Here is a 27,633-nt window from a genome sequence, read left to right as displayed (position 1 = left end):
CAAAAAAATTTCACAATAAAAAAATAAAGAAATATACACTCAAGGGCACTATGGATATAGGTAACTTGGGGTTAGTCAGGCTTGATATATAAACTATCTTCTCAAAAATTTTTATATCTCTTCAAAGACATTTTGAAAGGAGAATTTAGAATAAACATTGCAAATGCCTAACAGACAGGGATTTGGTTTTGTGAAAAAAGAGAGAGACATTAGAAAATGCCATTTTTAGTCAAGATAATATAGCATAATCAGCATTCGGTTCTTGAGAGTAATGTCGAGAGACATCTGTGGAAAGGCATACTAGGCTCCATAACGTTACCCGCAACAAGTTAGAGGAGTATTATGAAACATCCCTTAATTTCTTAATGGATTTAAGTTTTATGTATTAAGACCTTTTATTTTAAATCTTTTGAACCAATAATATTACTTTCTTTGTCTTCTCTTGGAAATAAATATGCTTTTGGGGTACACTAGCATTTTATTGATCCTAAATCCCTCCTCTTTCAAGCTTTAAGAAGTGCCTAGGGCCCGCCCGTGGCTTAGCGGTTAAGTGCACGCGCTCCGCTACTGGAGGCCCGGGTTTGGATCCCTGGCGTGGACCGATGCACCGCTTCTCTGGCCATGCTGAGGCCACGTCCCACATACAGCAACTAGAAGGATGTGCAACTGTGACATACAACAATCTACTGGGGCTTTGGGGGGGAAAAAAAAAAAAAAGGAGTGCTTATAGGGTACAACATTACCTACATAGTAGTCTTGCCAAAAATCTTTTCTTTAATCTAATCATGAAGAAATAATCAGGGAAATTCAAATTGAGAAACCTTCTACAAAATAATTTGCCTGGACTCTTAAAAACGATTAACGTCCTGAAAGATTTAAAAGGCTAGACGACTGTTCCAGATTAAGGGAGAGTAGAGTTATGCCAAATAAATGCAATGTGAGATATTTGATTTGACTCTGCATCAAAAAAAGAATGGAAGGAAGGAAGAAAAGAACAGTGAGCTATAAGGGACTTTATCGGAACAACTGGAGAAATCTGGATACGGATTATATGTTTGACAATAGAATTAATGTTAAATTTCCTAAGTGTGATAATATATGGTGATTCTGTAGGAAAGACTCTTCCTCTTGGGAGAGACATTCTGAAGAATTCAGGGGTTAACAAGAACAACAACAAGGTACTTGCTGGTTCTGGAATTCTAGATTTTGATGAATGTTTGTGTTTATCCTACCCATTTTCATCTTGACTTTATTATATTATATCCCTTTTCAATTTTCAAAGGTATTAATATTTTTAGTCCATTTTCTGGCAGCCAATTTTCCAAATCTTTATGTCATTTTAATTACCATTCTCTTGATGGTTTCCAGCCTTACGGCCTTATGGAAGCTTGATGTGTGGTGACTAGGACCACAAAATATTTCTAATGCTAACGTACAGTATCACGGAACAGTGCTTTACATTTCCAGTACTCTTCCTTGTGGCACTTTGCATTATTGTGCACATATTTGCAGTTTTTGGAATAAAAGCTTTTTAGGACAATGTTTTACAGGGAATAATCTAAAATGACTATAGATCCCTTGTCTAGCAGTTCATCTTAGGTGCCTGCCATTTGATATCACTGGCATGACTCTTTTCTCCCCATAAAAGCTTACTATTAACTGAAACTTAGTAAATCTTAAGGTACATTTGTATGCCCCATCACATTCTAAAACATGAAACTCAACTGGCTCCAGTGTTTACTCTGGGGTCATCAGCCATCAGCTTCTGTCTTCAGAAACTTACTAAATTCTCCCCCTTGCTATTCTTCATTTCCTTTTTACTAAATTTTGCTCTTGTACAGGTTAAATAAAACATTGATATTATGTGTATACGTGCCTTATGTCTCATGTACATACCTACTCATACACCTAGGTGTGTTTTTGGTAGAAGAGAAGTAACAAATAAGAGTGTGAATCCAAATAAGAGTGCAGGCTGGAATGTAGTAGAAAGACCACGGGCTTTGCAACAAGACCAATGTCCCCTGAATCCTGGTTCTGGCCTCTACTGGTTTCTGACCATGGTTGAACCATGGAACCTCTCTGGACTTCTGTGGCATTCCAGGCTTGTTATGAAGAGAATGACATATGCTTAAAGTAGGTCTTCAGTCAATACTAGGCCACCCTTTCTTTTTCCACCCGAGAAAGTAGGTACTATTACAGAAATAGTAATAACTAACATGTATTAAGCCTTCATTATGTTCCTAGGCTGTGCATGAAAAGGGGTTTGTGTGTATTAATAGAACAAAAGTCAGGAGACTGACGGGCTAAGCGTACGGGCTCTAGAAACAGCCTTCCTGGGTTCAATTCCTGACTTTACCAATAACTAACTTCATGACTCAGGACAAGCGACTTCACTATTCTATGCCTCAGTTCTCTCGAGGTAATAATGGTATTTTCCTCATGGGGGACTTGTGAGGGTTAAATGAGATAATATTTGTTAAACACTTAGAACAGTGTCAGATATATACTAAGTACTGAATATATGTTAGCTTTTATCATAAACAGTATTATTATCTCATTCAATCCTTGCAGTAGCCCAGTGAGTTAGGTAAAATCACTATTCTTATATTATTTGTGGGAAAATGATGATAAATGAGGTGAAATAATTTGCCCAAGGACATTCAGTAAAAGACAGAATTAAGACTTGATTCTTGTCTATCTATGTTATTAACTACTCAAATTTCTCCTATTTCTCTCCAAGCCAATTTCTTATGAGGATTGTTTAAATAGTCTGGTATAAGGACTTGTAAAAAAGCTTTTTGAAAGTTGAAATACGAATTTTCTCTCCAAATCTCCTTAGTCATGCTTATTTATCCCCTGAAACAACTCTAGTGAAACCAACATCATTTCTCTCGCAGAAATCACGTTGACTTCGCCGTGCTAAATTATTCTCTTTTGGCAATTCAGCTGTCCTACCCTTTCACCAATAACCTCAGACATTGCAAGGCTGACTGAAATTTGAAAAGGAGGGTATGTGTTTGGACAAATCATTTAGTTTCTTTGAAAGGGGATTTGAACTAGATAATCTCTAGGGTCCTTTCCAGCTCTAAAAAAACAGGATCTTATGTGTGGAATCGCCAGGTTTATGGATGCAATGACCCAGACCCTCTTTTCCACTTGCTATAGGGACCCTGTTGATGCACTATTTCATTTATTCGATATCCTATTTACATGTATGTTTGTTTTCCCTCTGATTCTTTAGGGCACAAGATATAAGACAGAGACAAAAGACAAAAAAAGGTACTAAAAGATACATGTTAAAGTGGTAAAGGGAATTTGAGGGAGGAAAAAGGGGTTAGCCTTCCTTTTCTTGGTCATTATTTTGTGTATTTTGTGACTTTCTTTTAGTGACCATATCATCCCTTCATTTTATATTCAAATAATACTGTAATGAAGGGTCTGGAAGGGCAGACTCATACCCAAATGTCATATATTCTGGTGTTTCCTTTAAATACAACACATACTTTGTTTCTTTCCCTTCAATAGGAAAACTATCAATGGTTCCATGTGCCCCTGTTGGTCCCATAAAATTATGGTAAACTGGGATTATTGTTAGGTACCCCGTTCTAATATACCTCCAGAAATGACCAGTTTGTTTATCTAATAAACATATTCCAAGGAAAAAAACCACTGAATTTATTAATTGCCTGTTGTATATTCTGAGTTGTTGCATATACTGGGGATAAAGAAATCCGAAATCTAGAGACTCTTCTAAAAAAAATCTCTTAGTGAGTCAGAATAATATAAAATTATAATATACCTGAAAGCTGTGCTATCATGGAGACATACAGAAGATGTTCTGGAAGCACAGAGGATGAACACCTCGCTGTTTGTTTGCTAGGAGGAAAGGCATACAGGGTTTCTCAAAGAAATGGTAGGCGATTGGTGTCTTGAAAACTGCATGAAAATTGGTCTGGTTTTGAAATGAAGATTGAGGTAGTAAATAAATGAATCAATCAATGAAAGAACTAAGCTAGTTAGAAGTTGCTTCCGGACTACATACCAAATTACTTACAGGGGTAATGATGAGATTTACTTTAAAACATTTAAGCAAGAAAGGGGATGGTTGGAGAGGATAGATAAGATTGTCCAAATGTGGATAATTATGAATGCTGGGAATCTAGTATGCAAGGGATCATATTTCTATTTTCTTTACTTTTTTGAATGTTTGATATTTTTCCATAATAAAGAAGTTTTAAAAATTGCTCCTGAGTTAAGGTGAGTTGATTTCTAGACTCCGAATATTAATGTATTGAAGCATAAATATCTTAGTTAAGAAGAACTAAACTTCTAAAGAATAATATATGTTTGTAACTTAAAAAACTAAAAGGAAAAGAAAACTTCTAATGCTATAAAAATTTTTGGAGTCTTAATGCAACTCTTGACTCTAGGTGTGTTAAGTTTTCAATCTAACTTGGGCTACAGAACTTCTTGACTCAAATTTCTTTATAGTTTATATTATAGAACTGAAACTAATTTATAAGAAATTAGTTGTTAATTTTTTTTTAAATATGGAAACCATACCCTCATTCCGAAAAGTGTTTTGAAAAAAATGCTTTCACATTAATCTATATCACCTCACTTGATTATTTCACAAAATTTTATGTTGTTATTTTGCAGTTACTAAAAATAACTTGGTGAAATATATTCCTGCTAATATTTGTAAAATATAAACATTTTGTACTAAAAGCAATTAAGACACAAAAACATAGTCTATATGTATAAGTGCATCATTGTTTCTATTTCAGGAATGTGAATTCTTTGTAGTTAAATTTGAATGGTATATATAGCCATTGATTCTCATCTCTTGCAGTCCATTCAAAAGATTGAGTTATTGCTACTAAATAAAGTCAGGTTTTAATAATTGATAATTTCTGGAGACTGGCCAGACTATCGTTGAAGCCTTTGCTTCCCAGGTGTAGCCATGAGAGGGGGCCTCAGCTGCTTCGGATTAGCTCTCCACCATCAGCCTCTGGTGAGCTGGGCATCTCCACGTGTTGGACTAAAGTACACAATGAGGGTCTAACTGCGAGCCAGTGTTTAAATGATGGTTCTTCAGCTGATGCACAAAGAGAAAGAGGGAATGCTGCGATGAGAATACCATACAAGTAGAAATGGCATATGGGGACAAGGCACAGATTGTTGACTTAGGTGCTAATGTCAACTCAAATAATTTTACCCCAGAAAATAAAATGCAGCTTCACAGAAGTAGTACAGGTCACCAGAACTTGCGACAGAAGTTCTTATTTATTTATTTTTAACATTTAAAAAATAAATTTCTATTAAAATATTCGCTTAGTAATAAAAAGGAAAAAGAAGAGGCCACATGAAAAACTGGCTAATTGAAAAGGGAAATGATCTTTGTAATTATTATCCTAATAAAAAAAATGCTATGTTAACAGACAGGAGGTAAAAATATCTTACTATTGTGCCATGGAAATTTGCCATTGTGTGTTCATCAAGGATTCTTTTTCAAAAAAATTTTAAGTGTGATAGAATCTGGATCTGAAAAGGAAGTGTTTCCCATCTTAAATATCTCAAAGAGGTTAAATTCAGCAATAGTCATCATAGAGTGGTTTGAGTCAATCTAAGTCCTCTTCAAGACTATTAGATTGGAAACTTTACAAACTAGAGCATGAAAGATGCTTTAATTACTGCAAAAATAATTTTTTAAAAATCAGTAATTCCTCTAACTGATATCTAAAGAAGCCACATTTACCTTGACTTTGGCAAAAATGTTGAAATAAGAAAAATTTCATTAAAAAAATGCAAAGATATATTTCACAAACAGAAGATGCTTGCTACTTGGTACTTTCTTTCTTTATGGAAAAGTAGAGAAAAGAAGGAAGAGTTTTTTTCCTCCTTTTCACACAGTTGTATAAGTTGTTTCTCTAGTCTTTTGTATAACTAGGAGAGCTGAAAACAAGAGATGTTGAAGATTTTAATGTGAGACAGTCTGAACTATAAGAAGCAGAGAATAGATTCATCTTTATATTTTTAGAGCTCTTAGGATATATCCAAAATAATTACATATCTTAACTCCCATATTTAGTTTACCAATAGAAACTAAAGTTTCAGTGATGGAAGAAAACATAAATGCTATAGAAACACTGAAAAAAATTGAAAATGTGGGAATATCGGGGAAAGATGGAAATCTTATACATACACTCACCAAAAACCCCAAGCACTGAATGACGAAAATAAGTATAAAGTGTAACATGTGCAAGCCAGAGAGGTGAGGGTGGCAAGACAAAAAGGCAATATATTTCTTTCTTCTCATATGATAGCATTTACTCAATATTCTTAGGAAAAATGTTCCCTAATGATGTTCAGTGACATCACTTCTGATAACTGTTGAGAGACAATAACACATATGTTCTTACCAGGAGATCCCATTTAAAGGCCATATCAGTTTTTCTGTAAATCATTGGCAGTGTTAAGTTTTTACGAGCATTAAAAAATCCACTATAACCATTTCACTCGCCCCTATATTTTTATGTGCTCAAATGTAAGCATGAAAATTATGAATGCAATGAGATTTGTAGGTGTAATCTCAAAATCAAATTATAAGCTTTCTTAAATTTTGAATACACACATCTCAGTTGAAAGATCTACTTGCTATCAAAATTATTTTAAATTTTATAACTGTATAATAGAACTTATTCTTTGTTTGGGCTAGTTAGTTAATCACTATTTCAACAAATATGTATGAGTATAGCCATCAAAGGGAATAAAGTAACAGAGGCATAAGTCAAGGAGATCTTTGCCAAGTATACACTTTTACTTATATATATATATATACACATTATTTATATTACATTATATATACATATATGTGTATATATATATGAGAAGAAAAACAAAGGCAATTTACAAATAAGGTGGTATAAATTAGACAGGCCTTCCTATAGGAATTCAGAAAATGGAAACATCATTTTTGATTACAAAGTCAGTTTAAATCTAAGTTGGCTTCAATTTCAATTTTGAGTTGGATTTCACTTTTATATATGTCTTACTTTCATATTTGAGTTTCAAGTCTGACTTGTGGGCACTCGGGTGGTCAGAACTTATTCTTTTAAACAAACATTTTCCTTCCTCACAAACCGTGTCTACTTTGGTGTCCTTAATTCTGAGTGTTTTTATTATGCAGAGATCCCTCACTAACTTGTAAGATAAACCTCCCTCTTTTCTTTCCATGAATAAAATAATTTTTCTTCTTCGGGGTTCTTGAAGTTTATGAATTCAGGCACATGTAAGGGCAAGTGGCTACATAATTCCTGTCCTCAAATTCCATCTTACAATCACATTGATAACAGTATGCTTTATTTAATACACCACCACTAGCAACTTTCAAAGCCTCTACATCCCTTCCCCCGAACCCACCTTCTCTTTTCCACTGGTCTCTGTTCAGTCGGCCCACTCTTGCTAGAACATGCTGACAGACCTCTCCTTTAAGTTTCCTCCCATCTGGAACAGCTTTTTCTACTTTATCCGCTGTGTTGCTCCAAATTTTGGGGGAATATGTTCTAGAATTATTGTTTTCCTCTAATCTTTGTAATTTACCGTTAACTCATTAATTGATCTTAAAAAAAATACAAACAAGTCCATGAAGACATGTACTTCTTGTACAAACTAAGACATATATATAAAAAAAAATCTAAGCTACTTGGATTATTTAATTTGGAAAAAAAAAGTTGAGTGGTGAATTACTAATAACATTTAAATAAGAGATTACATGATTCTTGGTAACCAGCTAATCTTTGTTACAAATTAAAAGGAATTGTGCTCTAATTTAAGTAAAAAGGTTTCTCAGTGAGATATATGGGAGAACAAATTGTTAAATAGTGGGTTGGCTTACTAAAGTTGGTTATTTCTATTTTTCCTGTAGCAGCCAAACAATATATCTGCTCAAATAGTATATATGTTTCAAATTGGATATATATTCAAGCTTCGTGAAGGAAGAAGAATGTGCGTGTTGAGAGAGAAAAAGTCAGACAGGTATGGACAGAAACATACAATATTGGGGAGCAATCCAGGAGGAGTGTGGCATGTTAAACAAGACTCTTGACAGCTGTCTTTTGTGGTCAGGGCAGATGAGTATTTAAAAATAAGGTATTTTTTTGAAGAAGAGTGTTTTCTACTTTTCCATTTCTACACTTTATAGGATAAAACTTTTGCTATAAAAAAAGAATAACATCAAAATAAAAACAAGATTTAATATGTAATTTTAAAAGTTGTATTGCAGATTTTTTTGAGCTATGTATTATTTCATCATACTAGTGGAGACAAGGCAAATTTCATTAACGTGGTGGAATCTTTTTTATTTATAAATACTATCCCATCTTGTCCCAGAAAGGACTGGAATGGCAGCATTTTATTATTTCATTAGAATAATAGCCTATCACAATCAAGAAAAACTTTTTGTTAAATGTTTATCTTGTTTCATGTGATGCCAAGTGAAAAGAAATGATGAATTTCACAGAAACTTTTACATTTCAAGGAAAGTTTGTAATTCTCTTAAAGAGAATATATTATATAAAAATGTTAGTTGTTGGCTTTCCAAACTTTTACTAATTTTGTTAGCCTTCTTACGCCAAAGACACAGAAGTCTTTTTAAACTGACATTTGATTTTTGAAGTCCATGAAAAAGTTAAAATAAACAAATAGAAAGGGCTATAGATGGAATCTACACTATCCTCATATGCAGAGAAGGGAGCTGAGAAAAGAAGTGCAAGTCCATTGCCCTGGGATCTAAAATACAGGAAGTCAAGGTAAGATTTTCTGTCTGTTTGATACGTGCAGACTTTCTGTGAACATATGTACAATAAACGACATAATAAACCCTATAGTTAACTGATAATGCCAGAATCCAGAAATGTTTTTTATGTTTAAAGAAATTAAAATGTTATAAGGAGAATTTGTTACATTTGAGGACTTAGTAAAATTCAATTTAACGTCAATTGTTAAAAACAAATAGTTTATTTGGCTGAAGAGAAGTTTTAATTTTTAGCAGTTAATCTATATTTTCTTCTAACAGACTGATAGTTATAAATTAGTTCAAAGGCAGGGTTACAACTATCTTCAAATTAGGTCTGAAAAAGAAACTACAAACATTGTCAAAGGTTAGTCAAAATGACAGGAACATCACATTCAGAAAACTTAGGAAATTTTCCTTAAAAAATTGTTAGGAGCTAAGTACTAGTAGTGTACTTAGGAAAAGCTTTCGTGGCTTCTAAATAAAAAGCATACATGAGATAATCATACTCACTTTCCATGTTTACATAATACTCACAAAATATATATGGAAAACTTTACCCAGAGTAATTTTATATTCCATGTCATAATTTGGTTTATTTTCCTTTGCAAGGATAAAACATCTATTAGTAAGAATCAGACTAATACAAACATTTCAAAACCACAAGATCTTAACTATAGTTTTTAGTTCCTAAAATCTGTTTATCTGAAGAACATCATAATGTAAAATATCACAATTATTTGAAGAACATAATACTTTTAAAAAACTTAAGATAAAATAGAAAGCATCCATCACAGAAATAAATAGAATTGCAAAAGGGCATATTAAACGTCTACCTTTTCAAACCTAACCATCTAGAAGCAAGATACTTTACCTATAATAGCCAGAATGGAATTAATGTCTTTAAAAATGCAAATATTTTCAGTATTTGAAGGACAGCTATTTCAATAGATAACATTCTGATAACTAGGCTGCAATAGGACAAGTCATGGTAACCGCTCTTTTTATTTGATTAAGACTGTAATAAAAGGCAATTTTTAGATCCTATTATTCCAAAGAGGTTTAGGTTTTTTTTCTTCTTCCCACATGTGTGATGATTTCTGGATGTTTTAGTTCAGGGCATCACACCGGTGCAGTCTTGCAGTGCAGTCCAAGGCAGCTGCAGCAAGTATTTCCCACCAGGAATGAAAGGAGCTAGGCGGGTAGAAGGCTTGAGGAAACAATCTAGAAAACCACAATACAGTGTGTTGGTCCTTTACCCATAAACAAGCTTTTTAGACTAGATCCATAAAACACAGTTTATTATCCAAAATTTTTAAGGAGAATCTTTTGTTAAATGTTAACAAAAGAACGACTACCCCAGTTCCCTTTAAAATGCAATCCTTAAAAAAGAAATTCAACTCCCAAGTCTTTTTGAAAAGTGCTTAAATGATCTGGAGATAAATATCACTTGGTATCCTTGATTCCCAACAAATGGCTTTTTCCATTGTTTCCATTAATTTCACTCATATTCCTTTTTTAAAAAACAAGGCCCTTATCCTCATCAGCAAAACAGAGATGTATGATTTAGCATATATAACCGGTAATTACATACTAATTTACGAAAGATTAATTTTTTCTCTTTTTGTCAGTTCTCAAGAAGTCTTCTCGTGATTAACTGTAAACAGGAATGGTTTACACCTCAAATTAGAAGCCATTAATTAGCATGACGAAGTCAACTGCAAGATACACAGATAATTTAAATTATTTAATCACTAATCACCTTGGCTAAAGTGTAGTATACTCTTTCAATATCCTTCGGTAGGTTATTGATCTGTCACTAAATTACCTCCAGATCAGTTCAATATTAGCGTTCTTTTCTTTCTCTCAGGTTTACATTATTCCTTCTTGTTAACACTTAAAAAAAGCTTTAGGGTTCTTTAATCCCAAATCCTTAATTAGCCATCACTAGCCTTTTTGTAATTAGGAAAGAGTATCTGAAGTACAGATCAGGAGTTCGCTTTGGCCATATAACAATAAGAAACATTTTTAAAATGTACGCTTAAGGCAATGGCAGTAATAAAAGATATACGCAGAGGTGACTTCGGCAAATAACGGGCTTGCAAACGCAAGTGCTCAACAAAAAGCGCCCGAACCTCTCTCACGATATACAGCACTCCAATAAATTACACAACACTTTGCATAGGCTGCAGAAATAACGCAGGACAAGACTTACACAGATGCCAATCCGCAGCATTTATACACATGCACATGGCAAGAGACAGAAACCAAACACTATCATTCAACTCGGGCAGGGCAGCGCGATCCCGAGTTTGCCCAGCGTGAGAGTGCTCTCTGCGTGTGTGTCTGTGTGCGCGCGTGAGAGTGAGACCCATCCTCGGGCCATTTCCCCTCTCTGGGCAGTTTTGCTTCATTTGTTTCCTATTTCTGCTACATAGAAACTAACTTCCATCTCAGCCCCAGCCAGCGCCGCTGAATAGAGCCAGTGCTGCGGCTCCGTGTGCGTCAGATCCCTCCGCGGCCGCCGCGGCCCCCTCCCTCCCGCGATCGGCCTCCACAGAGAAAGCGCCTTCCAGCCAACCGGCGGCTCCGGCTCCGACATCTTCTTTGCCTGGAAATAAATAAATAAACCGCACCTTCGGGGGCGGGGGCGGGGGCGCGGGTCTCGCCGCGCCGGGGGCGGGGGCGCTGGGGGCACGGGGCCGAGGGCACTCCTTTCTCTGCGCCGGGGGCGGGGGCGCGGGCCGAGGCTGGGCCGCGAAGGCGGCGGACTCCTTTCTGCGGCGGAGGGATCCGCGGCGGAGGCGGCGGCGGCCGTAGCGGCTGCCTGAGAGTTGTTGTTTCCTCCTCCTCCTCCTCCGCCTCCGCCGCCGTTGCTTGAATGGTGGAGCCGAGGCTCGGCTCGTGAACACACAGTGACAGCTATAGGGCGGGCGGCGGCACCATCCCCGCTTCCCCTCGGCGGCGGGGTGTCCCGCCGGCGGCCCCGAAGTGACCCATAAACATGTCTTGTGAGAGGAAAGGCCTCTCGGAGCTGCGATCGGGTAAGTCGGGGGTCGCCGGGCCGCTGGCACCGGGCGATTCCGCCCGCGGCCCCCGCCCCCCGCGCCCGCCGCTCAGCCTGTCTCCCCGTCCCTCTCTCTCCCGCGCAGAGCTCTACTTCCTCATCGCCCGGTTCCTGGAAGATGGACCCTGTCAGCAGGCGGCCCAGGTAGGCGGCGCGCGGCGGCCGGGCCGGCGCTCCGCTCGGGCGTGGGGGAGGGCGGCGGCGGCGCGGGCGGGCCGGGGCGCGGGGCTCAGCTCTCCCCGCTTTGTTGTTGCAGGTGCTGATCCGCGAGGTGGCCGAGAAGGAGGTAAGGGCGGCGGCGGCCCGGCGCGCCCCCCGCCGCGCGGCCGCCCGGGGCCTGCCCGTCGCCGCGCCGCCGCGGCCGGGGCTGGGGGCGCGGGGCCCGGGGTCCCCGGCGGGCGCGGGGCGGCGGGGGAGGGGCGCGGCGGGCCGGGCCGGGCCGGGCTCACGGGGCGTCCTCTCCTCGCAGCTGCTGCCCCGCCGCACCGACTGGGCCGGGAAGGAGCATCCCAGGACCTACCAGAATCTGGTGAGACATTCACCGCGCAGAGCAAAGAAACTTTTCCCCGAGTGGAATAAAAATTGAATTTCCCACAATTTTTTACAGAGACAAAAACTTGGCCCAGGAACGTGAAAGCTTCAAAGGCCACGGGGAGGGTTGGGAGGCCGGCGCGGGGCCGCGGGGGGCGGCGGCCGGGGGCACCCGCACCCCGGGGCCGCAGGGGCTGCCGACAATTTATTTGCGATATTTTGTTAATGTGCTAGAAATAAAGATACGTCATGAGTGTTGTGCAGTGAAGGCCGGAGGAGGAGGGGCCGGCGCGCGGCCGAGCGGCGGGGGCGCGCGGCGCGGCGGCGCGGGAGGCGCGGGAGGCGGCGGCGGCGCGCCCGCTGCTCCGTGCTGCTCGCCGGGCGCTGCGCGGGCGGCGCGGCTTTCACCGCCGCACACAATGGCTGGGGCCGGGCTGCGCCGAGTGGCATTAGCATTTCACAGGCAGCCCGTGGAGCCGCGGCGGAACCGTGGCAGGACGTTCTCTTTTCGTCTCTCGCTTCTTGGGCCTCCCTTAAATTTTGAGCTGGGTTTTTTGTTGGAGGGGTTCCGATGTGTGCTGGTTGGCCGGCGGCACGTCTCTTATTTACGCATTTTCGCGGAAGCAGAAAGACTGAAGTCCGAAGTTTAACAGGCTTTTTCTCGTTTTGCTAATTCTCCTGTTAACGCCTCTCGTTCAATTCAAAGCTGTTGTAGGCCGCTGAAGAGTTTTGATTTTTACCCATATTCAGTGTTGGAAGGGAACTTGGCAAGTAAAAGTTTTTTGGTTTATGTTGGACTGTATTTTGTTCAGAAGCTTGAAAAGTACCTAATTGTTAATTTTGTGGATTTTTCAAAGTGAATAGTAATTTTTAAAAATTGACTTCTGAAAGTGGACCTATTATATAAATCTTGTGAATGGAAAAGTAAGGTATTTGTATTCGGGGGTTACATTTTCCATTTTCTTTTCTCCTCCTAAACTGATTTAGATTGTTTTTATGAATATGTGTGGGGAACAGTTAAGCAGCCACACTGGGGCGAATCAAGCCTTGGAAATCTATGCAGTGCATTGGTTTTTCTCAGACGTATTTGCAGCTGATGTTTTAAGATAGTTATGACGACTAATGTTACTTCATAAGGGCTTCTGAAACGACAAGGAAGTTTCAGTTAGCTTAGAATTGAATGTCTTCTGTGAGGTGAAGGCATGAGGTGATTTTGATGGTTTGTGTTTCCTTTGGGTATAGAAAATCTAACTTTTGCGTCTAAATCTCTTATGATTTAATATAGGTTGTTAGTAAGTGCTCACAGCTGTTAAAGTAAGCAGGGGTACTTAGGGTTAGTAAATTTAATAGAAAGTTAGTGTATTCATTTCTATACTTGGTTAGTTTTCAAGTAGTGACTTAGGCTAGTTTCATTAAATACTTGACTAAAATGCATGGAGTTTGAAGCAAACACTAAGATTCAATAACTGCGGTATTAATTTTTAAGATGTAAATATTTGATAAAATCTTAAGTGGATTCCATGTCTTCCTTATTGAAAAAATTATCATGAAGATTATAACATTCCATTTTTAAGAATTGGGCAGATTTTACAAACCCATCTTTTTATCTAGTAAAAACCCCACTGAAGATTGCTGTTTTTTCTTAACTTGGAGACTCTTGATGTTATATGTTTTAAATGAAGTGGCTGATAGCATCTGGTCAAATTATGGTAATGTCTAATCCTTTTAGGTGTATCATTTTGTTTTCTCCAGTAAAAAGAAGAGCGCCAATGTTGGTTTCTGTTTAATTTTTTGAGAGGCTTTCTTATTTCTCACATGTTAATAAAATGAATTTATAATCCTAGTCTCTTGATCAGATTTAGGACACAATAGGCAGTGTCTTCATCAGGGTGTTATTTATCAAAATCCACCTATTTTGCATGAAAGTGGTTTTTCTTGCTTGGAGTGTGTTCACCTTTTTACCAGAACAGTCATATTGGCATACTCATGAGACAGTTAAGAATTCTCATTAGAATTCAGAGTTCTTTGGTTCATTTTCTGTTTTTATTCATTCAGCGTATTGCTCACTCAGTATCTACTGGGTCCAAACACCATTTAAGGTGCTTTCGTATCCCTTAACCTATCTATCTAGGTGTGTGAGTATTTGGTTTAACTTTGACTTTTTTATTGGGATTTAGTTAGCTCTGAAAACAATTTGGAACATAAGGTATTGGAGCACATTTTTGTTTAATAGTAGGATCTTGAAACTTTATGTCTAGATGAGCACATGCAAAATCTCTTATACAGTATTCTTTATTGTCTTAATTTATTCTTATGATTTAAAAAAGTTTTATTTTGTTGCCTATCAAATTGAGTTTATTTAACATTGGTTTGAAGATTGAGTGAAACCAAAGTAATAACTTTTGTTTGTGGTTTCAGTAGTGTCTACCTCCACCTGGAAATTTGTTGCTTCATTAACTGATAAATTGAGTAATATTTTAAATGGGAGAGTTTGTATGTCTGATTGAAATTCCTAGAAAACCTCAACTTAGTGCTGTTTAGGATGGAGTATGATATTTGTACTTGTGAGCTTAAAAATAGGCATAGATCAACATCTGCAGTCAGCATGCAGATAAAATCACAGTGACTGAGTTTTGACCAAGAGGAAAGTGGAGTTTTAAAAGTTTACAGATTGAAAAAATAAAATTGATGCATTTATTTCAAGTGTGGTTGAAGGTTTTGATTATGATTATTACCATTTACCTTAAATTTAAAACATTTTTAATGGTGAATGGAATTTGATAGGAAGTTAAAGGTTTTTTTTGGCTCTATAGTATATGTTTAATCAGATTTATATTTTTTTAAATGTGAGGTTGATTTTAAAGCAAAATGGCATTTTTTTAAGCTTTTATTAGAACTCTTATTTTTTTAAATGGAGCCAAGCATAGGTGGCAAAATTTTTATAGAATAAGAAAACTCAACTAATTTTTGGACAAAGAGAAAGCTCTGCCATTTATTTATTTCTTAGTTTGAATAGTGAAATTAATTGGTTTATTAAGTTTTCCTTTCTAGTTTTTACCTTAATTAGTGGTGATTGCATACTTATGAGGTTTTGAGGCAGAATTTTTAAGCATTTTTACCAGATTTAGGACTCTGATAACATTTCTTGCTTACAAGGCATTTTTTTTTTTTTCCAAAACTGGGTTCATGTTTTGCTGATCTATTAAAGTGATATAATTCTTTATTTTTTGTAGTGGTATTTGTTTTTCTTAAAATGATTCCACTTTATTAGAAATCCTTCTATTCAAGTGAAAGGATTGGGAGTCAGGAGATATGGGTTGTGTGATCTTAGCCTTGCCAACAGTTAGCCTGTAGGTAGTCATGGAATTTCTCTGGGCCGCAGTTATCTCATTTGTAAAATAAGTGAATGGAAATTTTGTAATCTGATTTTGAACTAGAAATAGTGATACAATCTCTCTAAGAGCTCAACTCTTTCATTTTGGAGTTTGATTATCCAAAACACAGAAAAGTAGATCTACACAAATCATGCAGATTAGAAGATTGTATAAATGCTGTTATAGTGCCATTCTTAGCTTGTAGTATCATTTCTCTATACAAAGATGAAGATTTTTTGAGACACTAAGTACATTGTAGACTACCTCTTTACTCTATAATTAGTGTGTTTTTCACCATGGTTTAAGTACTAGTTTTCATAAATTATTGGTGGTCTTAAAATCAGAGATGAATAGGAACCATGAATAGGATTTACTTAAGTATATATCTTAAGTACGCATTTATTTAGAGTATGCTGATTAATGTGAAAGATATAAAACCTAGAAAACAAATTTTAGGAAAAAAATAGATAACATATTAAATGTTTTTGAATCAGTGATTCCCATCTTATATTAAAGATAATATTGTACTTTTCAGTATAATTTAGGGGGGTATATAATGAAATAAATTTATATAGTAGAGTTACCATTTCCTTTTTTAATAGGGTATCAATCAAATAGTAAGCTTTGCTTGATAGCCAGTAAAACAGGGCTTTCATATCTCATAATCATTATAATGAAGAATAAAATGTTAGGTGTGAAGGGAATAGTACGTCCTGAAGGGCTGACGTGGGCAAAACTTCTTCCTTTCTTATACATGTAATTATTCTATTGGTACTTATACCATTATTTTAAAAAGCTTGAGAGATTTACAAAAATTTTTAAATGAAATAAGTACCTGTTAAATTTTTAATACAATTCAGTAATTGTAAAGTGGCGTGAACATAAAGGGGGAGTTGGATTATCCCCTCCCCAACTACACAGTGGTGTTTTATTTGATTGTTATGAGGCAGAATAGTACTACAGGAGTCTGTTTCCCAATCTGTAAAATGGGCTAATAATAGCTCCTATTTTGTAAGAATCTGTGAGTGATAACTGGCGCAAATCAAGCACCATGTAAGGGTTTGTGTTTGCTCTTTTTAGAACTTTAGTAGTGGTAGTAAAATTTCTAATTATAGCTTTATAATATTGTATTAAAGTTTAATTTAAGAAAACCATTTTTATTTTGGAAACAAGCATGTATAACTTTCTGAACATAGCAGCTGCAGTATAAAAAAGGCAGCGTTAAGACTTCAGAAGACACTATTAGTATAATTACTTTGTAGATTCAAGGATGAAATAATTAAGCCTAAGATGTAAAGAAAAAAGTATAGTAAATACCAAAAATAAATAATTTTGAAAGCATTGTGGGTAGACTTGTAGACAAATTTTGCTAGTCTGTGTAGTGATTCTAACTGTGACTGTTTCTGTGGAACAATTAACATTAAGAAATGTTTGGGTGGTTGAAATACCCAGAATTAATTTGAGGTTACATGAAGCTTTTTTTCTTTTGGTAATGATTGGATGAAATTTAGGAATATGTGAAGGGAACTTGGCTGTTCCATATGGCTCCTTTCATACAGAGATGCGGTTTAAAACCATTACGATAGTTTGTATTCTTTTTGGAAATTGTCAGAGAGAAGGTGTTTTTGTCTGTCTGGTTTAAAGATACATATGTTTTAAACAGTTTAATAAAATAAAGACTTTTTTGTATTAATCTTTAAGTGAGCATTAGGGTAAATAAATCCTATGAATGTCAATTTTTTAATCCACTCATAATTTTTTTGTCAGATAGACCACAAGTTTTTGTTTCTTGTATCTGGAAACTCCTTTTGTCACCTATTTCAGGCATTCTTCTTTTTTCCAAGTTTTGTGGTTCTCTCTCCTGTCACTACAGAATTGTAGCAAGTAAAATTGTATCCTATACAATTTATTCTGGACTAGTAATACCAGACAGGTTAATTTCATACTTAATAGTAGTTTCCTCATATAAATTTCAAAATTCATAGGAAAATATCTGTAATACTAAGGATAGTGACCGTTAGTTAACAGAGTACTAAGCATATCCATTTAGAATAATTGACTTCAGGAAAGTCAGGCATTAAAATGAGTGTGTTAGAAAAATTTTGTTTATTGTTTTGTGACGAAGATTAGCCCTGAGCTAACATCCCTTGCCAATCTTCCTCTTTTTGCTGAGGAAGACTGGCCCCGGGCTAACATCCATGCTCATCCTCCTCTACTTTATATGTGGGATGCCTGCCACAGCATGGCTTGACGAGTGGTGTGTAGGTCCATGCCGGGAATCCAAACCTATGAACCTTGGGCCGCTGAAGCAGAATGTGAGAACTTAACCACTATGCCACTGGGCTGACCCCAGAAAAAAATTTTTTAACCGCAAGGATTTTTTTAGGATATTTAAGTTACTTTTGTAATTATGTCTAAAAATGATAAAGGCTATTATGTAATAGGAACCAAATTTAAAATTTTAGAAATAAAGTGTGTCAGAATTATTAGTTTCTGTGATTTTGTGAGGAACTGTGTTGGTGAAATTATGAGTAATTTGTGAAAATAAATTATTTTGGAATTAATAAATATGTTATTAAACATGGAATATAGAGGACTGTAAGTATTTTATAATAGATTGGGGAAAATTATAATACTTGTTTTCTTTATGGAATTTGAGAATTCAGGGTACTGAAAAATCAAAAATTATATTGAACAGTGAAATATATTAGTATGAGAACCTTTGGTCACTACAGAGAAGGCAGTCATCAGGTGTGAAGCAGGTCCACCTTTAGTTATTTGCCACACACACACGTACACACGCAAAAGCAGCCTTATTTGAGCTCATGGATCATAGATAAGGAAAAGGATGGTTGAAAAGCTTTTGATACTAAAAAAATTTAGGTAGCAGCATGGTCTGATGCAGCTTCTGCTTAGGTTACAACTAATTTAAATTATTGAGGAAAGAGATTTATAGTATAAGGGTTAGCTTGTTATTCATGACAGCACAGATGATGGCAGCCTGCTGCAGCTTTATGAAGCACATTGAGAATCCATGTGTTCTGGATTCCAGATGGCCTGTGATCATGATGGCATGACCCTTTATATGGTCTCTATCACGGATAGAAAACAGGCACGTATCCTATCTTGCCAGAGATTATAGTATAAATGCAAGAAATATTTACCTTTACTTGTGTCGTTTGATTCTGGCTTAGTTTTTGGGTGTGGAAATACTAAATTCTGGACAGCTTGGAGAAAGATGCGTTTTCTGAAACAGCTTCACTGCCATTGTATGTGTGGTGTTAGTTATTTTGAGTAAAGTGTTTGAAACTGAAACATTACTAAAAATGAACTGGTCGTTCTCAAAATTATTTACACTGGCATTTTATGAATAAACAGTTGAATTTTTCATCTTTAAATTAATAGACAATAACTTTTTCAACAGAATCATAGATTTGAATTTTAAATTATACTTTACTAAGTAAATAATGTTTCAAAGAAAATTTCTTATTGCGCAGATTTTGCTTAGCAGATATGACTTGGCTTAAAAACAAAACTTAAAATGTGTGGTTTTAAAAAGTGAAATTTTGTCATTTTGTTGTGTTTTAAATTAATTTTTATAGGGCATTCTTTGTGGTTTGTGGAAACCTTAATTCTGGATAGAGTTTTTTTAACAAAATATAGTCAGATTGTGATGAATATAATTTGGAAGAGCGGTATTGCCTTTTCTTAATGGATAAATTTGTATTGATAATTGCATTGGTAATACTAAGTGAATTATTATGTAAATTAATTAGGTTCTTAGGTGGTTGACTAAATTGTGAATATAAGAAAGTCTTTAATGCATGTTTATTCACAGTTAATTAAGAGTAAATAGACTACCAAGATTAATTTTGACACTTAATAAGCTTTTATATTAATTTTATTATACTTCTAATTACAGAGAAATCATGAACATGTAAGAGTCCTTCTGAGAATAGAGTTACCCAGCTTAGAGGATTTGATTTGAAAAATGGTTTTATGGGTTCTAGTAAGTTTGTAATCATAAAACCTATATGACAGTGGGGGTGAGGGGGAATAAAGTTTTGAGAAGGAAACTGTAATGTAATAAAAATAACAGTAAATTTGGAGTCAGGAGACCTGGGTTTGAGTACTATTTTTCCTACTTTCTGAATGTATGACCTTGGGCAACCTGTGTAACCTTGGACTTCAGTTTTCTTTACTTGTGAAATGGGGAGAATACTTAACCTTATTTGCCTGTGAAGATAAATAAATTTTGAGAGTAAATATTCCATATATTTTTCTGTGTGGATAAGCTAATACAGCAAAAAAAAAAAAAAAAGCTCAGAAAATGTGAACTTGCTTTAAAGATTATAGATATAGTTTAACCTACACTTTATAATAATGGTAACAGATTTACAATTATAAGTTTAGAAGTTTTGAGAATTTTAGGGACTGGATTTTAATAATAGGCCTTATGGAGTGATTAAATACCAAATAGGGTTTTTTAAATTTATGATTTGGTTATATGCTAGAATAGTCATAAAAATAAGAAGTTGATTCCATTAAGCTGATCTTTTAGAACTCAGAACTATAGTAGAGAGCAGAAGCAACTAGCCTTTCAGATCTGAAAAAATTGTGAAAATAGATGTGAGAAGATCTGAAAAACTGACTTTTTAAATAACCAGTCAGGTGTTCAAGACATAGGGATGAAGTCAAGAGCCTAGTCAAATCAGATCATACTGGTGCTGAACATTAGGTGGGTCTTATTTTCATAGGGACTCCTTAATTGAGTATTAGGGGAAGGACTGGCATTTCTAGGTCTCACAAGTAAATTGGGTAGTTGGAATGAGTATATTGATCTAACTTCACTTTGAAAAAGGCTTTAAAAAGATAGCCAATTTTTTTTTCCCTGTTTAGGTCTAGAAAGATTTTTTTCAACATGAAAGTTCAACATGTAGTATGTAATGTGGAATGTAATTAAAGTAACAGCAACTCTTATGTCAGGTACTCTGACTACCTCCCAAGGTAGTAACTGTTGCAATCCCAGTCTTATAGATGTGGACACTGAGACTTGGAGTAAATGTTTTCCCCACACTCAAAGTTTCAGTCTAGGCTGTTTGACTTGAGAGCTCTTAAACTACTGACCTTTTCTTTAAAAATTGAGTAGAGAAGTTCTTAATGACAGTATGTCTGGTGGAATGCAGTGGCTTTCAGGTTCTTTATATTCTCTTCCCACTGATAACACTTACCTTCTAACAATACGTTCCACCTATAATGGCAAAATTTTCTTGGCTAGAGAGGACGACTGTTTATATGAAGTAGCATACCAAGCAGAAGTAGGTTGATTCAGCCAAAGATGTAGGAAAATAAACCACTGACATAGCTCAGTTTCTTTTCTTTTTCCTTCCTTGCTATAATTCACATTTTCAGAAGCTGATTCTATTGTTCAAATTGTAATTGGTAATTCTAGAAATATTTTACATATGCAGTCTGATAAAGGAGTGATGCAGGCTTATGATTTGGGCCAAGGCGGACGACGAGGCATGAGCAGAGTTGCCTCTATTTCACAGAATTCTGTTACCTCTGCTGCTGAAAATGTTGCTAGAACCAAGGATCCTTCTTTAGATCAGGGGTGGGTAAACATCTTGCAGGAGACCTGTTTCTGCAAGGCCCTGAGCTAAAGTTACTACATTTTTAAAGAGTTGTTAAATATATTTATATGCAACAGAGAAAGTATCCTCAAAGCCTAGAATATTTACCACCTGACCCTTTACAGAAAATGTTTGCTGACCTCTGCTCTAAATAACATGACATTTACAAAAAGGATACCTTTGTTTAATTCAGGTTTTAACTATTAATTATGGACAGTTAACTAAAGATTGTTTTTACACCACATCAAGTGATTCTCAATTGGGATTGGAGGTGGGGGTAGGGATATGAGAAGTTTGAAAAAGCTCTGACTAGCCCCCTGGTCTAGGAGTGAATCTCAGTGGGGTGACATTAGAGTTTACATCCATAAAGCAGGCTCTTATATCCTAGAGAGGGGATGAAATATTTATCAAAAGGGGCATGGATTAAAAAAAGTAGAACACTACTGACAAATCTGCATTTTTTTAATTCTTGTTTTTTAATAGTAATCATAAATTTTATGATATTAACCCCTTAGTTGTTTAATCTGTTTATACCTTGCTTCTAACTTTAAGAGTTGAAAATTTTAACTGTAGAAACATTGAGAGAAGTAGTGTCGATCACATTGATTTCCTTTAGCCATTTTGGGAGAGAGTATTCAGGGTTGTCACTATATCACTGTAGTTTTATGTTCTACTTCTATCCTTGTATTTTTAAGTGTTCCCCTTTATCTGTAGGAATTTATGCTTTTGTGCTAGTTTGCTTAGTAGTGAAAGTGAACTTTAAAATGTTTTTTTTTCTGGCTCAGTTTAATGTCTGTTTAAAACTATTCAAAATGTCTGTCTTAATAGCTTGCTTCCACATTGATATATACATATTTTTGAGGCAGTAGGTACTTTGGCGGGGGCAGTATGAATGTGGGCTCTGGAGTTAGACTGCCTTGGTTTGACTCTCATCTCCACCATCCACTAAATGTATGTGACCTTGGGAAGGTTATTTTATCTTTTTGTACTGTAATTTCTTTATTAATGGGAATAACAATAGTACATACTTCTTAGGGTTGTTAAAATAATTAACTGAGCTTTTACACATAAAAGTTACCGTACTTACCACAAGGCTTAGCAATTATTGTGCAGCTAGTATGTATTAGCTATGTTAGTGTTATTAATATTTATCACACTTTATAATTTAGCCATACTTTTTATGTGTTGAAGAGCTTGAAAGCAGCCCTGGTCATGGAAGGTAATGGGTATGTTAGAATTGAGGATGACAAGTTTTGTTTTGTTTTGTTTTCCCCAAATAATAGTATACAAATAATTACTGAGAATCCAAATATAGACATTTTGGATAAGGGATTTTATTAAAATATCATTTCAAGTTTTCCTTTTAATTTTCTTTTAATTATTTACTAGTATAAATAAATAAAGTTCATTCAAACTAAAAAGCTTAAGTTAATATTGAAGATACAGGGTTCTTACTAATTTGGAAATTAAAAATCATATGTATAGGCATAAATGAGCTAGTTTAATTTATTAAAATTTGTTTTGTTTTTACATTTTAAATAGTTACCCTACAGTCATGCATTGCTTAATCATGGGGATACATTCTGAGAAATGCATCGTTAGGTGATTTCGTTGTTGTGTGAACATCATAGATGGTACTTACACAAGCTTGGATGGTATAGCCTGCTGCACACCTGGGCTCTATGGTGCTGATCTTATGGGACCACTGTCGTATATGCAGTCCATTGCTGACTGAAACGTCGTTATGCAGTGCGAGACTGTATTGACATGGATTAATATTCATGAAGAATAATGTTTAGAAAAAGACAGTAGCAAAAGATAATTCTCATTTATTTTTAACAGTATGTATTGGGTGTGTGAGTGTATGTGTGAGAGAGAGATGCAGTTGGGGCCAAAAAGAGTCATGATCCCCCATTCAGGGATTGTAGACCGTGTTAGGTATTTGGATCTCGAAAGAGCAAGGAAAACCTCTGAAGTTTTTTAGGTAGGGGTGAATTGACCAGATGCATATTTTGGAAGGAATATAGAGAATAGAATTGAATGAGGTAGAAGGCATGATTGGATGTGGGAAAGATGGGAGTTTATTGCAAAGATGATTTGAAGTTGGACTGTTATGGAGATATAGAGAGGTAGATAGATTTAAGGATAGGAAGGAAAAGCAGTTGGACTTGGTGATTGCTTGGATATTGGGAATGAGGTGGGAGGAAGAAATGGGCAGTGTAAAAAAAATGTGACTTTGTGGTTTCAGGCTGGATAGATGGTGTTGCCGTTCACTGAGGTAGGAAACGTTTTTGGAGGGTGTTGGCATGAGGATCATGAGTTCATTTTTGCATATGTTGAGTTGAGGAGGCTTTGAGATTCCAAACAAAAATGTCTTTTAAGAAAGTTTGATGTGGAAGCCTAGGCTATTGATATAAATTTGGGAATCATTGGCATAAGGATTGTCCAAGGAGAGAGTATAGAGTGAGAAGAAAAGGAGGGTCTGGAATTGGGGCTCTGGGATCCTGGACCTTAAGGAACTTCATCTTTTAATGGCTAGATTGAAGAGAAGTCAGTAGTTTCTGCATATTTTCATGTGTTCATTTATCTAACAATTTATTAAGCACTGAGTACTTCATTAGGTACTGGATAGACAGATAAACAAGATCTAATCCCATGTCTTCTTATGTAGGACATGGACAAGTAAATTGGCAATTTTAGTATAGTGCAGAGGTCTTATGAACCCCCAAAACAGAGCAAGATAGTGATAGGGCCTATATGTCTGTTTTTTGGGAGAAGAGAATCATAGCTATCGTTAGATTCCCACTGAGGTCTAGGTGTCAAAATATATTAAGAACAATTAATATGATAATTTCTACAAAGTGCTGGGGGAGTGGGGTAAAGGACTGTTTGGGAAGGAGAATAATGTGCTATGGAAACACAAAGATAGAATATCCAAAAAGAAGCGGGCAGGGGTGGTGTAAGTGGTCATGGGAGGCAGTGAGGCATAGACTGAGACATGAAGGAGAATGAGGTGTGGAGGTGGGTGGGTAAAGAAAAGATTTCCAGCAGAGGGATCAGCTTGTATAATCTCAAAAGCCAGAAAGCATGAGGAGTTTAAGAACTGAAAGTATCTCTTCTAACTTTAAAATGAAAGTTGATTTTGAAAAATTGAAATATATTAAATCATTATGGAAAGATTTAGTTGGAAAAAGTGGATTCATAACATTCTGTTAAAAGATACAATTCTGCTATAAGGATTTTCAGGTTCATGATCTGAAATGTATTTTCCAAGAAGACCCTAAAACAGGATTATCAGGAAACTAAAGTAATGAACTTTCTTGTTAAAGTAAAATTTTTAAAATGAATTTTGATCAATTTAAAGAAGTCATATTAGAATAATTGTTGTATGGAAGTTTAGAAATGGAAGGGACTCTATAAATATTCTAGACTTTTTCTTTTAAATTTTATTTTTAAGTAAATTATTTTAGGGAAGATGACAGAAAAGTATAAATACAGTTTTAAAATTCGTATTTTGTTATATTTTCTTCTAAATGCTTTTTCTGTTTAGCTAATCATACTAGTGTTTGAAAAAGTATGTGTTGAGTCAAGATGATGATATTAGGGAAAAAGGGCATCTATAGCTAAATGAGTTAGGGAGATTGTGCATTAAACAAAATTAAATAGATTTATCTCAGAATTTTTCAGAGGGTTTAATAGCATTGTGTTTTGTGAATCTCCAAAGTGGAGATATAGTATGTATAATTTGTATTAGAACCTCTACTGTATGCCAGACTTAGTAATGTTTTAAATTATCTTATTGAAGTGTGACAGTATGGTTCCATGTTGTCTCCATGACACTTGGAGTGTATTATGATAAAAAGAAATGTAGGTTCCTTTTTTCAGCTTAAAAGGATGAATATTAGCTAACTTTTTAAAAATACCATTCCTGGCCTTCTGCAGTTGGAGTATAATAGCTACTGCAAGGTGGAATGAAATGATTTAACCCCTCACCAAATCAGTCTTATCATAAGGAATTCTTAGAAATTTGCCATTATTAAGTGAACTTGACTATCAATTCTCAAACTTCTTGGCCTGGCCTCACAACTCCTTTACATTAATAAAAATTATTGAAGTTTCTTTGCTTATGTGGATTATAATCTATTCATATTTACCATTTAAAAAATTGAAACAGAAATTTAAAAATTTTATTCATTTAAATATAATAAACTCATTTCATGTTAATATAAGTAACATTTTTTGTACCTTATTTTCCAAAGCAAAAGAGAAGAGTGGCATTTTTGGGAATGTTTATTGTCTGGCTTAATAGAAGACAGATTCTTATATCTGCTTGTGCATTCAGTCTGTTGTGACATCACATGTTATGTGGCCTCTGGAAAACACCGTACACTCATGAGAAAATGAGAGTGATAAGGCAAATAACGCCTCAGTATTATTCATAATTTTTACCTGAGAAACCCCGGGGTTTACCAGAGCACACTTTGAGAACAGCTGAACTAGAGAGTATTTAGGTACTACAGTGAGAAATTTTTTGTAACTTGATAACCTAACTATAAAGTGATAAAATAGTGTACTTTATTTTTTCTAATTTAATTCTTTTTAGATTATTATGCAAATGTCTTTACTAAAACATTTTCAGGATGGATAATAAAAATGTCAGCATTTTATATCTTGGTTTCAAATGCTAGCATAAATTAAGCAGCATTTTGAAGTTGTTCCAAAAAGTGTTCAAACTTTTTATAGTAGGTAGATTTATTTTATAGCTAAACTTGAAGTTAACTTAAACTTGTTTAAGTTAACAGTTGAAATTCGGCCTTTCTCTCTGTGAAGTTTTTGGTAAATTATAAAATTCAGTATAGATGTTGTATAAAGTGTTTTTAAATTTTGTATTGAGAATATGAACTATCAAGTTTCTTTAATCCTTAATTATTCTGGAGATATTCTTTATGATATCAAAGATACAAAACATTATATTTTATAGTTGGATGATTTTTTGTTTGAAGTTTTTGAACATTAAAATGTTAAACTGAAACATAGCATTTTAAGTTATAATGCTACATATTTTTTCGTTGTTCAGTATTTGCCTTGACTAGCATCTGTTAATTTATAACTTGCTATATATAGGTTATATTAGTTCTTTAACATTTTTCCTCCTCAGTGAATTAAGTAGTGGTTGGGGTAGCTATTTTATTCTGAGTCAAGTGGTTTCGCAGAATAAACATGAACTTTTCCCCCAAGTAAAATGAAATGTTGGCTATTCAGAACAAATTACTATATTTTTAAAAGTATATTTTATTTACTATAAAGAATTATATCACTTTATTTAGCAATATTTTGTGTGTCTTTCACATAATAGGTGAAGTATTACAGACATTTAGCACCTGATCACTTGCTGCAAATATGTCATCGACTAGGACCTCTTCTTGAACAAGAAATTCCACAAAGTGTTCCTGGAGTCCAAACTTTATTGGGAGCTGGAAGGCAGTCCTTGCTACGCACAAATAAAAGTATGAAAAATTTCTAATAGGATTTAGACATTCTTTTACTCACTTTTTTTTTTTTTGTGTCGTATCTTTGTATCCATAAAAATATGTGTGTTTAATAGGCTGCAAGCATGTTGTGTGGAAAGGATCTGCTCTGGCTGCATTGCATTGTGGAAGACCACCTGAGTCGCCAGTTAACTATGGTAGCCCACCCAGCATTGGTGAGTTGTTTGAGTTCGTTACCAAGTTGATATCCTTTTGGTAAAGAGCTTTTGAAAATAAAAATGTTTTTTAGTTAACTGTGAAATCAGAGAATTTTGTATTAGATACATTAGCTTTCAAAGAGGAAAAACTTATCAGATTTTTTTCTTGTGTCAGTAATCTCAATATTGAAGTCATAATTGTAATTATGGGTTGTATGTATTGTGTCTAATGTAGGCTAATTAGCTCATTGGATTTTATTTTTACACAAAATGGTTAAAATTTTAATGTGTATTATTGAGTTGATTTAGTGGGTGATTGTATCGTAGTACAGATTAGTTATAATGGTGGAAAACAAAAATAGTTTGGTTATTTTTTATAAAGCATAGTGCATTTTTTTGCCTTTAAAATTTCAAAGAAAGAAAATTGATGCAGATAGGTCTTCCTCTTGAAATGCCTCCTAGATTCATCCCTCTGCTACTACCAGGCCCTTGTCTTACCTGGATTACCATAGGATCCTCCAAACTAGTCTTCTTGCTTTGGTGTCTTC

At 35.6% G+C, this 27,633-nt stretch overlaps 1 protein-coding gene across 2 annotated transcripts in view; it reads left to right on the top strand.

Moving 5' to 3' along the window:
* The first annotated feature begins 11,608 nt into the window (after positions 1-11,608).
* The window catches only part of PHIP (PHIP subunit of CUL4-Ring ligase complex), a 127,651-nt gene continuing 111,626 nt past the window's right edge, over positions 11,609-27,633 (top strand). For both annotated transcript variants that reach the window (XM_087443798.1, XM_087443797.1), the window contains exons 1-6: positions 11,609-11,838; positions 11,947-12,005; positions 12,118-12,147; positions 12,331-12,390; positions 26,756-26,906; positions 27,005-27,103. In XM_087443798.1, the coding sequence (XP_087299924.1) occupies positions 11,799-11,838; positions 11,947-12,005; positions 12,118-12,147; positions 12,331-12,390; positions 26,756-26,906; positions 27,005-27,103 (439 nt within the window). In that variant the 5' untranslated portion in view covers positions 11,609-11,798. The remainder of the gene's footprint in view (positions 11,839-11,946; positions 12,006-12,117; positions 12,148-12,330; positions 12,391-26,755; positions 26,907-27,004; positions 27,104-27,633) is intronic.

This window comes from Ceratotherium simum, chromosome 19 (assembly GCF_057802395.1).
Source record: "Ceratotherium simum simum isolate JZ-2026a chromosome 19, ASM5780239v1, whole genome shotgun sequence".
Classification (NCBI taxonomy): domain Eukaryota; kingdom Metazoa; phylum Chordata; class Mammalia; order Perissodactyla; family Rhinocerotidae; genus Ceratotherium; species Ceratotherium simum.
This window is presented reverse-complemented; position numbering and strand designations above follow the sequence as displayed.